The sequence below is a fragment of the Perna viridis genome, chromosome 2, assembly GCF_037379345.1.
Source record: "Perna viridis isolate PV_CMFRI_1.1 ecotype Kerala chromosome 2, ASM3737934v1, whole genome shotgun sequence".
NCBI lineage: Eukaryota > Metazoa > Mollusca > Bivalvia > Mytilida > Mytilidae > Perna > Perna viridis.
In genome coordinates this window covers 40,701,834-40,718,127 of record NC_142446.1, presented here as the reverse complement: position 1 = coordinate 40,718,127, position 16,294 = coordinate 40,701,834, and the positions used below count along the sequence as shown (strand labels likewise).

The 16,294-nt window shown below is 31.3% G+C and overlaps 2 protein-coding genes and 1 long non-coding RNA gene across 4 annotated transcripts in view; 1 reads left to right on the top strand and 2 right to left on the bottom strand.

Annotated features, from left to right (window-relative positions):
- The window catches only part of LOC148625059 (uncharacterized), a 29,005-nt gene extending 23,138 nt beyond the window's left edge, over positions 1-5,867 (bottom strand). The window contains exon 1 of one of the 2 annotated variants that reach the window (XM_088568270.1): positions 5,479-5,867. Coding sequence is in view for 1 of the 2 variants with exons in the window: in XM_088568268.1 (XP_088424394.1) it covers positions 4,657-4,769 (113 nt within the window). In the remaining variant the exon portion in view is untranslated. Of the gene's footprint in view, positions 1-4,656; positions 5,122-5,478 lie in introns of those variants that run through there. The other variant, XM_088568268.1, reaches the window with a different exon arrangement.
- Positions 1,149-9,697, top strand: LOC148625058 (uncharacterized). The gene is made up of 2 exons (XR_015919844.1): positions 1,149-1,547; positions 9,290-9,697. It is a non-coding gene; the product is annotated as an uncharacterized LOC148625058 (long non-coding RNA).
- An 824-nt stretch (positions 9,698-10,521) lies between these two features.
- On the bottom strand, positions 10,522-12,629 carry LOC148625057 (uncharacterized). Its single transcript, XM_088568271.1, has 2 exons — positions 12,448-12,629; positions 10,522-12,025 (listed from the first exon to the last, which is right to left on the bottom strand). Exons 1-2 carry the CDS (start codon positions 12,518-12,520, stop codon positions 10,959-10,961), a joined length of 1,140 nt encoding a protein of 379 aa, XP_088424397.1. The 5' UTR covers positions 12,521-12,629; the 3' UTR covers positions 10,522-10,958.
- Positions 12,630-16,294: the final 3,665 nt, after the last annotated feature.

Sequence of the window (16,294 nt, the reverse complement as noted above, 5' to 3'; positions counted from 1 at the left end):
ACCCAACTTAAAACGTTAACCTTTGAGACTATATTCGTTTTGACGGCATTAGTATTAATATTGTGGAAAACATCTTCGACTGTATGGAAGGATCAGATGCGATGAAACAACATTCAAACAAGATGAAATAATTGGTATTTCTGCCGACACTCTTAAGAATTAATTCTAGAAATTTCCCCCTAATTACTACCAATACTAGGAACACGAGTTCCAAGATATGAGTAACGTAATCAATTGTGACAGTTTTGGTAGGAAAAACGCAAAACTAATCAATAGAACAAGCAAACATCTTGTAGTATTTTTATCCCAAGTTTTAAGGTCAATATTGATTTTCCATGCACTGAAGTAAAACAAGTCGACCTTGGCATATTGATCTATTTTGTAAACATACTTTCAACTCAAACGTTGGTTTTGACTTAACTTGACTCAGAAACAAGTAACAATAAATATAAACTCAATATCAAAAGAGTTCACTTTCTCCTTTTTTCTAAAGTTTTTAGTAACTTTATGTCTGGAATATTTAGAAATATTGGCATCTCTGAACTTTAGTTTTGTCCCTAAGCGGAAATTATACTCAGGTCAATTGATTATAATTTGATATGAATGGAACTAAGCATCAATGAGTCATATTCGCTGTTACGGTCGTTGTTGCTGGGGTCATAATTCCATATTCAGCAATAAAACTGAAAAGTTTACCCGATTTTTCCACAATCTGTGATGACTATAGATTATAAAAATGGTTTCAATACAAAGAACAGTTGAATATATTATTTTTAAAAGACAATAGTATTATACATTGGGTTGAAAGGATTGTATGTTTTATTGTACAAAAAAAAGGTAAAAAAAACGATTGCATCCGGAAGCTAAATGATAATGTTGTTATCACTGTAAAGGATAGGGGATAGCAAATACTAGATTATGATTCAATTATTTCATTTTGTTGTTATTTTTAAAAATTTTTCCCAAAATAGTCATCGTCGCTTTTAATGCCTTAAAAATTTAACAACCAGGCAATAATTTACAAATCTGAAAAAAAAATAAGTAGCAGTTTTCGTATCAAGTAAAATAAATCCTATCTTATGTTTTGATTCGTAATTATCATAAGCTGGAAATTCTTCCAAACAATGGCATAATATTGTTTCTGTCAGCAAATATTTAATCAATTTTAATTGATCAATAACATCATTAATTCATGTTGTAAGTTGCATCAATTCAATGCCGTACTTGGGAACAGTATATTGTACCAGATAATTATTATTACTAGTAGTTACATATAATCAAACAAAGGAAACTTATAGCAAGGTTTGACCGCTCACCAGTAAATAATAATGTTCCTTATTGTGTATTGATCTGTTTCGTTAAAGCTCAACTTCAGAACTCGTAGGACATGTAATTTAATCATAGAACGGATTTCATAATGACTATTATTAGACTACAATCAATCGATAATCATGGAAATTTCAGTTTCTACATCCATTTTACTGTTGTAACTATTAATTATTCAGATAGACACGCTGGCAGTGATAGGGACCTAAATTAAACCTGAGGTAATAAATCTCTTCGCTTTATGACAATTTTCTTAGATTCATTATCTTTTTCGTCGATTTATTTATATAATGTTCTCAATTTCACCATTTTAAATTTCTTCATGAACAAAATCAGGAACATTTTTTGAAAATGTTTAACTTTATCTAATACCACATGTTTGTGTATGTATTTTTTGTTTCTTGTAGTAAGATGTTCTTTTCTTTTCTTAGTTTTCTTATTGTGATTGTTACTTTATGATATTTTGTTTTAATCATAGGTGTTTATGTTTGTTTCTGTTTTAGTGTTGTATTGTCACTTGGTACTTTCTTTTTTTTTCATTTCAAGTAAAAAAAGAACAACAACAAAAAGTACTAAAAATGTTAATTCAGAAAAGATGAACAACAAACTTTCCAATATAATAGAATTGTACAAAAAGGGTTCATTCTTGTGACAACAAATCTACTCGCAGATAAACAATTTCTTATTTCGTTTAAAGAACAAAAGCACATGTAATTGTTCAATGCAGATTGTATCGTATTCAGACTAGTAAAAATATGTTTTTTAATACAATTAACTGGTATCGTGATGGTTGTCGATAGATCTGACGACCATGCTCTTGAGTGAAGGACAATTTGACATCTAAAACAGACTGATTTAGATAATGAAATGATAACAATGTACATTGTTATGGCTTGACAGTATGTCAATGTTTTATTTTTTGGAACATTTTCTATATATCTTTTTGTATTATTGTCATATCTTCGATGTAACCTATAGTTCAGTAATGAAGAGATAACCCATTCATTTGTTGTATCATTGTTTGGGGATGCTTTTGAGAAAAAAGATAATTGATTCGGAAAGAAATGATACCAAATCAATTCTTGGCTTTCAAAAATAGAATTGATCATGGTTTAGAAATTAAAGTAACATCTGCTTCGATCAGCAATAGGTGGAGTTATTAGCTGAATGACATACGGTCATTCTATTTTTTATATATAAATTCTTTGTGTATATAACAATGATTCAACTGATACCACGTCAGATATCAGTATAATAGCTTCAGATAGAAGTATTAACTATGCCATTTTTTTGCCCTTTATTAACAGTATTCATTTTGTTTTATTCATTTTGTTTTAACAATTGTTTTGCTAAAAGAGTGCAAAATATGAAAGTACCAAAATAACCATTACCGATACCGCAAAGAACTTCAGTCAAAAAGAGAAATAACAACCAAACAAAAAACATACATAGAATGAAACTAATGTAAAAAAGATAATACGAACAAAATAAGTAACTGAAGAATAGAGGGTACAAAAAAAAAAACAAAAAATGATGTGACATCTTGTAGCGTCTACTACATTCAGATTTGTACACGCCTTGTGTGGTATAAACCTAAAAAGTGAAAGATTTATTCCCCAAGTGTCGACTTCAATAACTAGATTACGAAAATCACATCGATTTCAGACAACTAGACAGTAAAAATCTCTGCAAATGTGGAAGAGAGACAAACTGTAATTTATTTTTAGAAATTATGGTGGCAATGACAAAAAAAAAAAGATTTTCTAAAAACTAGCTAATCGAATCATGTAAACAGGGATAAAGAATTGGTTTGCAGTTTTGTGCATTGAACTCCTGTTAAAACAAATAAAAGGGCAAACAAATTAAAGATGTGGATTTGTGCGATAAGAATCTGCGAGCAAAGTAGGAGCAGGTTGGTCACGGCAATGAAATAAGCTTTCAACTCTAAACGGTGACACAAGGAGTAATGAAATTAAAAAAAAAAATAAGAAAGCATCTTCATATTTAACCGACTACATACATGTAACACACCAATGGGAAAAAAATACAAGAAAAACTTTAAGATGACATGCATTTTTTAATCTAAACATTAAAAAAACTTCGTGTAATGTGTTTCGAGCATTTGATTTAAAAAATGATGTATTAGTTAGATCAAAATTTTCAACAACAAAAAATGATGTGACAACTGTTTGCATTATCAGATAAAAAGGTCTAAATACCGTTTAAGAGGTTGTGAACCTTTCATTGTGTTGCTATGAAAACATCAAATAACATGATTATCAAAATAGTAAATTCATCGCTATTTATTATTACTTTTGTTGTTGCATGGATGTTAACTCCTTTTGTGTGATAACCATTTTGTGATTGTACTCAATTTCTAAGCTGCTCAAGATCAGTTAATTGAAAACTATGTAATAGCATAAAGTATTACTTATGTTTATCTTTTACCTTTAAAAAAAATAACTTCGGTTGAAATTATTTCTTGAAAATGTCATTGCTTATGCATCAAGAATAAATAGATTCAGTATATATGGTTGAGTGGTTATCTCGATTATCCACGAAGTGCTATCCGTTCAATGATATAAAATAGAGTGCCTTTGAGGTTTTTTTTATTGTTTTGTTTTGTTTGTTTCTTTTTTATATTCATTGTGCCTGAAGAAAACTACAATTTAACACAGCAAGGAATAGGGTGGTCGCATTCACAAGGTAAATTGCGCATTAATTACCAATCAAACATTAAAAATACAAATTACATATTCCAAAATTTTGACCAACACGTCTTTTTCAGGAGAACATTGGTACCATTTCCTTGATCGTTAAGTCTTAAATCATTATATATGGTTCCGTATGCTTAACATACAGAAATGACCCTAATACAATAGTTGGTCTCTCATGATAAATATACAGGAATGACGAAATAAATTTTCCAGTTATAGTGACTATTTATAATTTTTTTGTATATTTTATTTTCAAACAAATTGAAAATTTTGTTCTTTTGCAAAAAATATCTAATACAAACACAACTTGCGGTTTGTATTTTTCCCAATTGTTTATACTAGAAATTTGCTTCAAATTGTAAACTATCACATATACCGATCAAAATTTTTTTTCTTTCTTAATTTTATGGAAAAGTTTACTGCTAAAATACTTTTCAAACTATGAATTTTTTATCATTTAAATACGAGATCTGATTTTTCAAACAAAACAAAGAAAAACAAAGAAATGAAAATAAAGAAAACAAATATTTACGTTTGGGCCCTGTAACAACACCATAGTAATTGTGAATGCGTTATGAAAACACATAACGTAAAGATATCTGAAAAATCTCACCCGATTTCTTCCATGTTGTTAAATAGGTTTCGTTGAATACATATGACCCATGAAACTGACAAAATCTTCAAGTTACATTGAATCCTCGTTCCACATATTTTAGGACTTTCCATGTTTTTCTGTTCTCATAATAATGAGCAGCACTGAACTATCTTTCTATTACTTTATCGTTCATATTTCATTATTTTACATACAATGATTCCCAATATACTATCACGTTTTGTTTTACTTCCTGCGATATTGATTTTTCGCCATATTTCTGTGCTTATTCCTAATTGAGAATGCTTTTTCCTATACCGAGGCCGCGCGATAAGTTATTTTGTAAACGCGGGATTTCCACCATTTTTGTTCATCATCACGTAAATTGTAAAACCTAAAACAGTTACGGATAAGAAAGGATATTTCTCTCTTGTGTCGATTGCAAAATCAATCGAACTATGATTTAAGCAGCATAGGCGCATTAATTAATTAATGACGTCATTTGCTGTTTACTAGATTCGCTAAAATGAATTGCGTCCCTTGATTAAAAAATTGATATCTAAATGTTTACTGTAAAAGGATTATCAGAAATCATTTGAATTTTCAAATCAAATATTCGTTTTCTTACTTTCATTCTTGCATTAAATTGACATACTTTTAAAGCATTTTATTTCGACAAGGTCTCTAAAAACAAATCTAAACCTTTTGCATCGAGCTATTGGCATTGTTCACTTGCATGCAACATTGGAAGGAAGACGATAGATATTCAACGAATGTCCCCAGAGGTATATGCTACTAATAAAAATATAAATGCAATAAAATTGATGTAATTCCAAGACTTACCGTTCACACTTTGTATTGTGTTTACATATTGTCGATTGTTATTCTCGACTATAATACTACCAATGGAAAAATATATATCTGCAAATTAATTTCTCAAATGCTGTTTCGAGCATTTAAACGATATCCATTTGTATCGGTCAGTCTAGTTATCCATAGTTCAAAAGCCCGAATAAGTCCATTTATTTATGAATTTTGTTTTTACACAAAATGATTACTACCATTGTATGGAAACCATGTATTCTGTCTATCGATCGCTCACATTATAAGTAGAGTGAGGCGAGGGATAATTTATTGAGTCACATTAGAAACGATTATAGATTTCAAATAATCAGCAGCGTTCTTAGATAAATGAATTTGCTCTTATTTCGTTTTTATGCTACATATGAAATGTCAAATTTCCTCACATATTCAATTTTATATTTCAAGGCAACAATGAAGAGGCTGACAGCCCTTTGAACCTCTGAGATCAGCTGATTATGTATATTGTACTTTGGTTTTCCCAGGATTTGCGTTCTTAATTTTATTCCATTTTCCAATATTCGCTAAAATGGTCCTCATCGTTGGTATTTTTACATACACAAAATTAATTAGGAATTAAAATATTAAATCCTTTTATATATGAATTTTAAGAGCGGGAATATGTTTGTTTTGATTTGATTTTATTTCATAACATGATTATCATAATCAAATACAGTGATATAGGCCAGCTCATTGGATAATTATCGATGTCACAGCAGGGTGTCAAGCAGAATCATTATTATCTGCAGTTTCATGACAGCAACATTACTTTTTACCCAGATGTTGAAATGGAGAACAATACGTAATATTATAATGGTATTAACTATAAATGCTAAAAATCACGACAACATTCAAATCAATACACACAACTGCATAGAACACTTTCATTTACAAAGGTTTCTAATTTAAATAAACAATGACAAACTATCAGTAGAAATCATTAAAGCCGTTCGACGTCCAGAAAAGGCCTGAACAGATTGTACATCTTTTAAGTTCAGGTTATTCATTAACTTTGTTTTCTTTGAGTTTTCTTCTTTTTTGTCGGGAAGGCTATTTCTATCAACTTTTTGGTACACCTAGGTTCGTCTAGCGATGGTTTCGATTTAGCCAACCAAAGTAAGAGATCAGACATATACAAATTAAATTAAAAATGTCAGAGTTATATCTTCTCAAAGTCTTACCGACTCGGTTTATTTAGTTTGGTGAGACCAATGCTATATTGAAAATACATGTGTTTTGATGGAATTCGGGTTTTCGTTTCTTTTGATGCCGCATGTTGTATTCGCGAGAGATCAATTTTGAAACTTAATACAAAAATACCACATTCATTTATATTGCAAATAAATTCCGGTATACTGTACACGTGCTTTAAGGAGTAACCTCTCAGCAGCATAAGAACATGAATATGAAGGAAAATCTGAAGTCCAAATTTAAATTCTACAGAGGAAGTACTTAAAACCTAAAATCTCAAAATAGGTATCCAAAATGCAATCAAGTAATTGTATTAAAACAACTTACTGATAGTTGGGTTATCTCCCAGAAACGCAATGATTATATGCTCTAAAACAAATTTGATGAGTAACTCTTCGAAGCACCAGTACGTAAGCCATTTAAAATATCTACTGAGTAACACTACTGAAACTATCGTGAGAGTAACACTACGGAACATATCCAGTGAGTAAACATAATGTATATATAACGAGATAACGCATATCTAGTAAGACACACAAGAAGAAGGCAGTATTGTAATTGATGTTGAAATACTCACTAGGGATTCCGGATATTTTTTTTTTTTTTTGGGGGGGGGGAATGTTTGTTTTTTTTATCATTTCGGTTTCTTTAGTGTAAATTAATAACGTAATATAATTCTCTTGGTGTAAGTGTCCTGTAATTAATTATTATTTGTTTATCGGTATATTTATCTTTGTTCTTTTGATTTTTTTAAAGGAGGTAGACCTAAGGTAAGGGACATAACTTATGAAGTCAGTGATATGTTTGTATCATATTTAATTTCACCAAAGCCTATCAAGCTTTTATTTGACACAGAATGAAATCAATCTAAGTTACTTTGATGCTTACATGACATAGATGTAAAATGCTGAATACAAACGTTCCAATGATTTTTAAGAGTTGTGTCCCTTAACCTAGGTCTACCTCCTTAAAAATCAAAAGAACAAAGATAAATATGCCTATTATTTCAAATATTTTGAAAGCATAATACCTTCTCCTACATTTAAAGTACAGAAATTAACATAAAGTCGTTGCTTTCCTGTTCTTTTTAATACACAAGTTTGTTTGTAATGAAGACCGCATTGATGGAATAAATTACTCAAAAGAAAAAGAAAACTACATTGAAAACGATATTCAAAACTCGAAAAACAAGACGAGAAAAAATGAAAGGTATAAAGTAAAATTTTATAACCATTGATAAAAACTCGAAAATTTGGGTCATTAGCATAAGAAACATGTACTCGAACTTAAACTTGGAAAAAGAAAGATGTACTCGAATTAATAATTGAAAAGAAGTTGTATTTCAACTGATCGTTCTCGATATTAAACTATAGACCCGTGCAAAACCTCATGGTTCTTGATTAAATACAGTACAGATCAAACTAAGACAAACAGATGTAGTCATGGTTCCCTAAAGTTACGGGAGGGGTCAAATTGAAACAAAATGTATTTAATTCTGTACTTATGGAACCCGATGGTAAACGAGAGAGATCAAACTAAAACAAGAAGAAAATAGCCTGTAATGATGGTTCCCAGTGGTATATATATAAGAGAAATCAAACTGAGACAAGAAAAATAAACTTGTATTCATTGTTTGAGGTGATGTACGAGAGAGATTAAACTGTGACAAAAAAAAATAATAATAATAAACCTGTAATCATGGTTCCCAGTGGTATACGGTAGAGAAGATCAAACTAATACAACAAAAACAAACCTGTATTTATCACTCCATACGGTATACAGTAGTGGTGATACTAAGACAAGAAAAGTTAACCTGTACTCATCACTCCCTGTGGTACACGGAAGAGATCAAACTTACAAAAGAAAAATAAACCCGTATTCGTGCTTCCTATATAAGGTTATATGTGCCTACATTTGGGACTCTATGAACATATGTACAACTCTGATACTTCTGCCAATTACCCTGAATTTGCTCTTGGTAATAGAGATATTAAAGTGCAATTATTTTTAAGAGCGAATGATTGACAGAATATCCGTTTTATATAAGAGGACAAAGAACTTACGTCAATAGCAGAATTCCAAGCCGGAAGCTAAACAACAAAAGATGTCTTATACAAAACCTTGTATATCAGTTTGGAACAAATGCCCTTGTTATGCACTTACATCTTATATAGTAAATTATTTACATCTTTTAAATGGAACATTGACTACATTGCAATGTAGAGAACAACAATTGGTATTGGAACACTTGATTCCGGCGACAGTCTTTTTTCAATAAATTAATGGTTTAAAGCTAAGGAGACACATAATCATTATCTATGTCAGAAGTATCACTGGTCCAGAATTTGATGTATGTTCTTCTTGCACGTAGAAATAATAGGTTGATAAGGCACCCAGATTACCTTATGAATTGATCTGTAATAAAAAAAAACCTTTCCAATGTATTAATAGCACGCACCGATCAGCTGATCACTGTTTACCTTAACTGCTCAAGTTACATCGGACTAAACGCAGAGCATTAATGTAGGATGGCTATTGGCGCGGGACAAGAATGGTTAAATCTTTATATTGTCAAATTACATCATATCATTTCCCTTTTCAGATCGCAGTGGGAATGGTTTAATGACTCAACTATATCTGACCATAATTGTCGAAAACTAGAAGATGTGTTTCGAAGAACTTAATCAAAATAGTTGCAGATCCAGGATGGCTTTGGGTATTTGTTACACCGCCTTTTGAGTATATAGTAGTTTGGAACCCCTTTTCTCCTGGAACCCAAACCATCTTACAAACATATCTGGAGACGCGCCTGAAAATGGTTCCATCAATTAAACCAACGAATTTCATGAATTACTAAATCAAATTATTATTTGTTTTGTAATACCTTGGATTACTTTTTACAGATATGAAAATCATTTGACTATAATTCAGTAAATATGATGTATTACTTTGGGAGATGGGACTTTTCTAATAATTGATTATTGAAAGAATAAATTATGTGGTAATGGCAGGAACCTCATTTCTAAATGTTTTCTGTTGGAGCATTGTTTTATTGATATATGGTAATGAATTACTGAGTAATTGGGGTAATATAGCCAGGTAATATTTATATAAAATCCGACCTTGGCTTACCTTACGCATGCACAGTATTCTTTGAGCTCTTTAACTCTTAAAATTACCGTAATGTTGAATTCAAAATACTGTACTCATAATAATTCCTTGACCAATTCAATTCATTGACACAAAGTTTGGTTTTTTATTGCATTATATACCCTACCAATTGACGAGTATGTGACCTGGAGTTAGAATTGTACTTAGTTGTTTTTGGAAGGGTGTGTGACTTAGATTTAGAAGTGTATCTCTTTGCCTGTTAAAAAGTGGTATGTGATTTAGGATTGGTATTGACTTTTAGACCTTAATATATATTATCATGCTAATGTTTATCGTCATCCGTTTATTATACACATAGTGGTTTTTCACAATATAATGGTAAAGTTTTCACACCCTATTCAAATATCTAGTGATACCAAATGTGCTAACGAGGGGAAATCATCCGTTGAGTCAACACCGAGAACAACAAACTCACATAACGTAAAATACAAAAGAACCCAAAAGCACATGCAGAAAAACTAACAGCATGAAACTCACTGAAAACCCTATAAATAGGCAAACATGTTTATCTTATACATTTATAATATAAAGTAACATCAATAACAAGTGTTTGATAAGACAAAATGTAATCTGGTAACACATAAAGGACACGTTTCGTTACTAAGAAACACTAAGCTTTCTTAGTTGTAGTCAGTGATTGTCAAGGTAAATAAGAGAACGAGATTGTTGTTACAATCAGAATTTTATTATAAAAAGTATTACATGCACAAACATTTTAGGTTCAAAATGCTACTAAAATATAGCTGGTATTAAGTACATTTCGCTATTTGTTAAACATAGAATTGCATGATACCAAATCTGAAGGTTAGTCTTGTCGTCACATCTAAGGAAAATATACATGCAGTACTGTTAAGCAAATACAATACAGTAACTATTGTATATTTTAGTATTCAAATTAAAATAGAAAGCGATGTCAGATTGGAATTGACATTAATTAATAAAATCAGAAATTTTCAGCAATAAAATTCAGTGTACTAAATAGTCACGTCTGTTTTGTTTTATCTTTTTATACTGTCAAATTGTTTCGAAATTTATTTCGCTATGCTTTAAAAATATACACTATGAATTATGTATATTAAGTACAAGTACCTAGAACAACTTTACTGTTCGTCGTGAGACCCATGTAGTTCACTTAAAGGTTGTGTGCTCCCAATAAGTTCCAAATCATGCCGCATGTCATCATCTTCGTGATGCATGGAGTCTAAATCCATCATTGATGCCATTTCATCAGCATCTAAGTCACTGTCTCTAGCTTTTGCATATTCGTCTATCTCTTTTTCAATTTTAGGATTTTTAGCTAAATACCTTTCTTTCATTCTCTCGATATCAGATAACATGGAATCAGATATTGTTCCGTGAGTATAATGTAAGAAATCGTCTCCATCTTTTGATTTTTCAAGTTTCCATTGTTTGAAGTCTTCGCTGTCGTCTTTTAAAACTGTTTTTAGAATTTCAGGATCTATCCCTAACTTCTTGATTTCTTCAATGTTAAATTTAAAGGGAGTATTTTTTGAATGATCATGATCGTGATTTTTACCAACTTCTGAGTCTGCATGCATCAATACTCCGTGAAGCTGGTCAGGATTAGGACCAGATGGTGCAACATTTTGTTCATGATGCTCTGTATGTTCAATGTTGTTTCCATCGTGCATTAAGTTATGCATCATTGTATTTTGGTCTTGTGGTCCATTTTGCTTCAAGTCAACATCTTCCGGTCTTGAGTGCACGTGGTGGGTCTCCGCTTTGTCTCCGCCGTGCATTAGAACGTCGTGCATCATTCGGTCAGCGTCTGGTGGTCCCTTTTGAAATTCTTTTTCAGCTTTTTTTTTATTGTTTGAATGGTCATGTGAATGGTCTGTATCACCATGCATAACATCATGCATATACTCATTTGTATCTTTTGGGCCAAAGGATTCTGGTGGCTTTTGAGGCTGTTCCATTTCAACTTCGCCATGCTGATAGTCTTTGTCGCCGTGCATGAGTGACCCGTGGAATGTTTCTTCGGCGTCTTTTGGACCTTGTGCTTCTTTTGGCCCAGTTTCTAGGGCTGGTTTAAACTTGACATAATCATCTTCTGCTTTGTGTGAATTGCCTGTATCGTTATCACCATGCATTAGAACACCATGAAGGCTATCTAATGGATTAGTCAATGGCTCCATTTGTTTACCTGAAGAAAAGAAAATTACCAGTGATCTACTTCTGTCATAGCATTGGCTTGTTCGGCCATTTCTTTTTCTCTTGACATGGTAATCCATTTTTAAAATAGATTACAAAATCATCATTCTCGTGACTGTTATTTTTAACAAAAAATAAAGGATGAGTAGAACTTATTAATATTTATTGACCCTGCTTATCCAATGTGCTCCAGTTTGATCGTGTAAAGTATTTTATTTTACCATAAATGGACAAATACGACTTTTACATTTAAGTATTTCTTGTATATGTTCTGTCTATCATTTGTAAATGCGGTTTAATTCCTGATTCCTCATTTTGATTAACGTGTTATTCACACATTTGTTCTACATAATATTGTAAAACACAGTACTTTTCTGTTTAATTTTGAGGGAAAATAATGTATGAAAGACTTACCATCACCAGTTGGTTTTGGTACTACTCTGGATATTATAATTCCTGAGAATAAAGAGTACAAAAAGACGTTCATTGTAACAACACAACACAAACACACACGCTCACGTCAAACTACCAAAAATAAACAAATAAGTATATCAATGTATAAAATCAATTTATAAAGCATTAGTGTCTACGCATTTTCTTCCATCGTGGAAGTCCCTTGGTCGATTTGAAACAGATGTTCCCCATTGCAATGTACGTAATCACATACTAAAGGTAATCTTTAAGATCAATTTTAATTACGATTTTTTTTTCACAGTGATGTAAAATAACTTCTACATAAATGCACGCCTAACTTTGGGGTATTGTTTAATTCCATCAGTACTTTTTCTATTGTATTGTACATAATAATTTATTCGTAATGAGTAAAGTATCTTAAGTATATGACGTTCGCGCTTGAGCTCTGTGCTTAGGTAAGGTGTAGAGACATATCAGTGAACACTAAAAGTGTTTACTATCTTGTATTTAGGGTATACGCTGGTGCATTTGTTGCGTTTCACAATATCCATTTTCCCCCTAATATTGTATAAGATAGTATAGTGTAGACTTTAAGTATCAAAAAGCTATGATACTTATTAAGCCATAATCGTTGGTATATATATCCAAATAAAATAGCCGTTTATAAAGATTGCAGTTTTTAGGTTTAGCTATAAATCTGTTAGTAATTTAGACATCGTCATCAATAGGGCTGATTAATGAAATTGGTAGTGTCAAAGAGTATGCAAGAAAAAAAAACGATTAACACGAGAATAGATATGGTGAATATGTCCAAGAGACAACAACCCCACCGGGATGAAAATGTCAGCTCAAGACCACACATTGGTCTTCAATGAACGAGGAAACGCTCACATCACAGGTCAGGCTGCAGCTGGCCCCTAAACATCACTAAAAGCAGGTACAGCGAAAGATTTGTTCAGATTATTAACACTGAAAGGTAAAAACTCGGTGCTACAATGAGTATAGACCAAGTGAAAGCATTAAATAGAACTCTGGAATAAAATGAGAAAATCGATCAGTATATAGAATTATTAACCAACTACCCAAAATACGTTAAAATATGTCTAAAACTGACCAATTGATATGAATTCAAACCGGGCATTTATACGGGGCCAATACGGCATCGTAACTTCCGATCATTTGACACTGCCATTTTGAATTAGAAATTATTACTTCATTATCCTGCTAGATTATATATGCATATGTACCTAAACATGTAATTAACCAAACAAATAAAAAACTTAGAATAAGGTAAGGAAACTTGATTTTGATTTGTCATATCATTCAAATACAATCACAAGCTCTAAAGAGCTTCAGACCAAATATAAAAACATACATTATGTAACATAAACCAGACAAACTAGAATCAAAGGATGTGCACATAGAAAACAAAACAAAAAGGAATCCAACATAACTATGATATGCAAACCAAAAATTTATTACACCTGGCAACCCTATTGTAATGCCTGAAACAAAAGAACAGAATATAATTTCAATTGCACAATTGCATATCTAAAATGTTCTTTCAGAATTGTTTTATTTCAGGAACATTGATCACCAGGGATAAAAGCTGCAGAAACACAAAAAATATTCCGTTTTATACAAAAGGGGTCAATCATATTGGCCCCGACAGCCGTATTGGCCCTCGGCGATGCCTCGGGACCAACACGACCGCCTCGACCAATATCACAGACCTCAAACCTATAAGAGGGCCATTATGAAATTACATATTTATTAACATATAATACGAGACAAGCGTTCCAAATGGTATAATTCTGTCTTGTATAGGATGAAAGATACATTTGTAAATAAGTTTTAACAGAGAAAATAGACGCTAGATGGTTGAAGTAAATATTATAATATGATGCTACGCATAAATAAGTACTATACAAAGTTAACCTTTTCACAAAAGCTTATAATTTGAACGTGAATATCAGTGTACATGTACTAGTATTTTAATGTATTATTTAACACTTAAGACTGAGATATTTCATTCGAATTATTTGGCAGGTTTATATTTTTTAATATCAAAAAACAGTGGTTTTTTTATGGTCAACAAATGAACTATTGACTCAAAAAGCTTTGATGAAGCTTATTAATGCTGAGCATGGTACACTTCATAGGACCTAATAGGAAAACAGAACATAATCATTGAGTTCTCCTGAGAGCAATTTTTACATTGACGAACTAATTGAACTCATGAGTACGTATTGTGTTCATGGCTTTGAGTGCAGTCTTTCTTGATAGTCATCAATTCATTCCGGATATTACAAAAAACGTAAGTGCTTTAAAAGGGTTAACATATTGGTACAAGTTGATTACTACACGTTTTAGTTTTATAATTATAACATATACAACACCGGGATAGTTATTAAGTATAACTGCTGTTTTATCAATTATTCATTTTAATATTTTGATACCCGGCTTCTTAATAAAAACAGGTACTATCATTACAAAAAAAGATAGCCGACGCATTAAAATTTTACTTCTTAGTTTCTACATTTCTTTAAGGAGTTATAGAAAATATTTATAAATCATTGATTTCTTTCAAGAAAATAACACATGGCACGCAATTTCAAATTTTCTATTCAGTTTGTATGAACGTCACTAGGTTATCAATATTTGGCCAATCGGGAAACAGAATTGCTATCAGGTGACTTGCGTTTCCATAGAAGAGCGTCCTTAAGGTCAAAGGGTAAAAAGCGAAACTATACAGACTGCGTCGGAAAAATAGAGCTATAAATGTGTTTTACCATTCGAATACTAAGAATCATAAACATTACCATCAATACTTTTTTTATCAGACAAGATGTTAATCAAACTATCCTTCTTTCCATTTTTTGAAGAAAAAAAATGTAGTAGGACCATCACCTACCAGACCACGCTTTCAAACATGTCTCTGTAGAAAATTAAGTTTGCATTAGTACATTCGAGTGGTTTCAAAGTTAGTTTTCCAAGAAAATAATTATATCTGCTGATAAACTAATAAAAAATGTTTAAATGTAGCAATTTAAAGAAAAGCAAAAATACGGAAGTGCCAATAAAAAGGTAAATTATAAATGTATAGGCTAAAACATATTTGATCACATTAACAACAAGAAAGACAAATTCAGAGGTATATATCCTAGAATAGTCTACCTAGTCTGAAATCTGTGGAAGATCTTTAAACTTGAACTTCTACTATTAATCCATAATACATGACATAAGCATAAATACACATAAAATGTTTTTTTTTAATTACTTCAAAATTCTTGAAACCCTAAAAATCAAGCAAGGTCAGTAATAGTATATTCTTTGGTTTTTAATATTGTTTTTATAAGATGTATTATCAAATTCATTTATTTCAACTTTATGTGTGCATAAACCAAAATGAAATGAAAAATGTACTCCTATAAAATACATGGTATTTCCTGGTAACCCAATAACTCTAGTGGGTAAATAAAATTATCATGATTGAAAGCCATTCAAATTTAAGACTGTCCAAAATATCAAAAAGTTGTTAAGTTGTTGAACAGCAGGACATATGTCTTCTCAATGAAGCATACTCAGATTTGTAATTAAGTGTAAGTGTTTGTAAGAATCAGGCAAAATGGGAAAAATCAGAAACATGCATGTGAAAATCCAACTAATCTGACAGTATTATATCACTATGGGTGCTTTCTCTATTTGAAAAGACCATTATTTGATCGCTGAATCACTGGATTTGCTCAGAAATTTTTCATTAGAATGTTTGAAAAATGATGATTTTAACAGAGTTATCTGCCCTTCAAATGTTCATTTTCAGTGCATTTCAATGAAATTATAAATG

Excerpts from the sequence above, each read along its gene's own strand:
- LOC148625057 (XM_088568271.1), bottom strand. The coding sequence starts at position 12,520 with ATGAACGTCTTTTTGTACTCTTTATTCTCAGGAATTATAATATCCAGA. Across the intron at positions 12,026-12,447 it reads ACCAAAACCAACTGGTGATG|GTAAACAAATGGAGCCATTG; the intron begins GTAAGTCTTTCA and ends TCTTTTCTTCAG.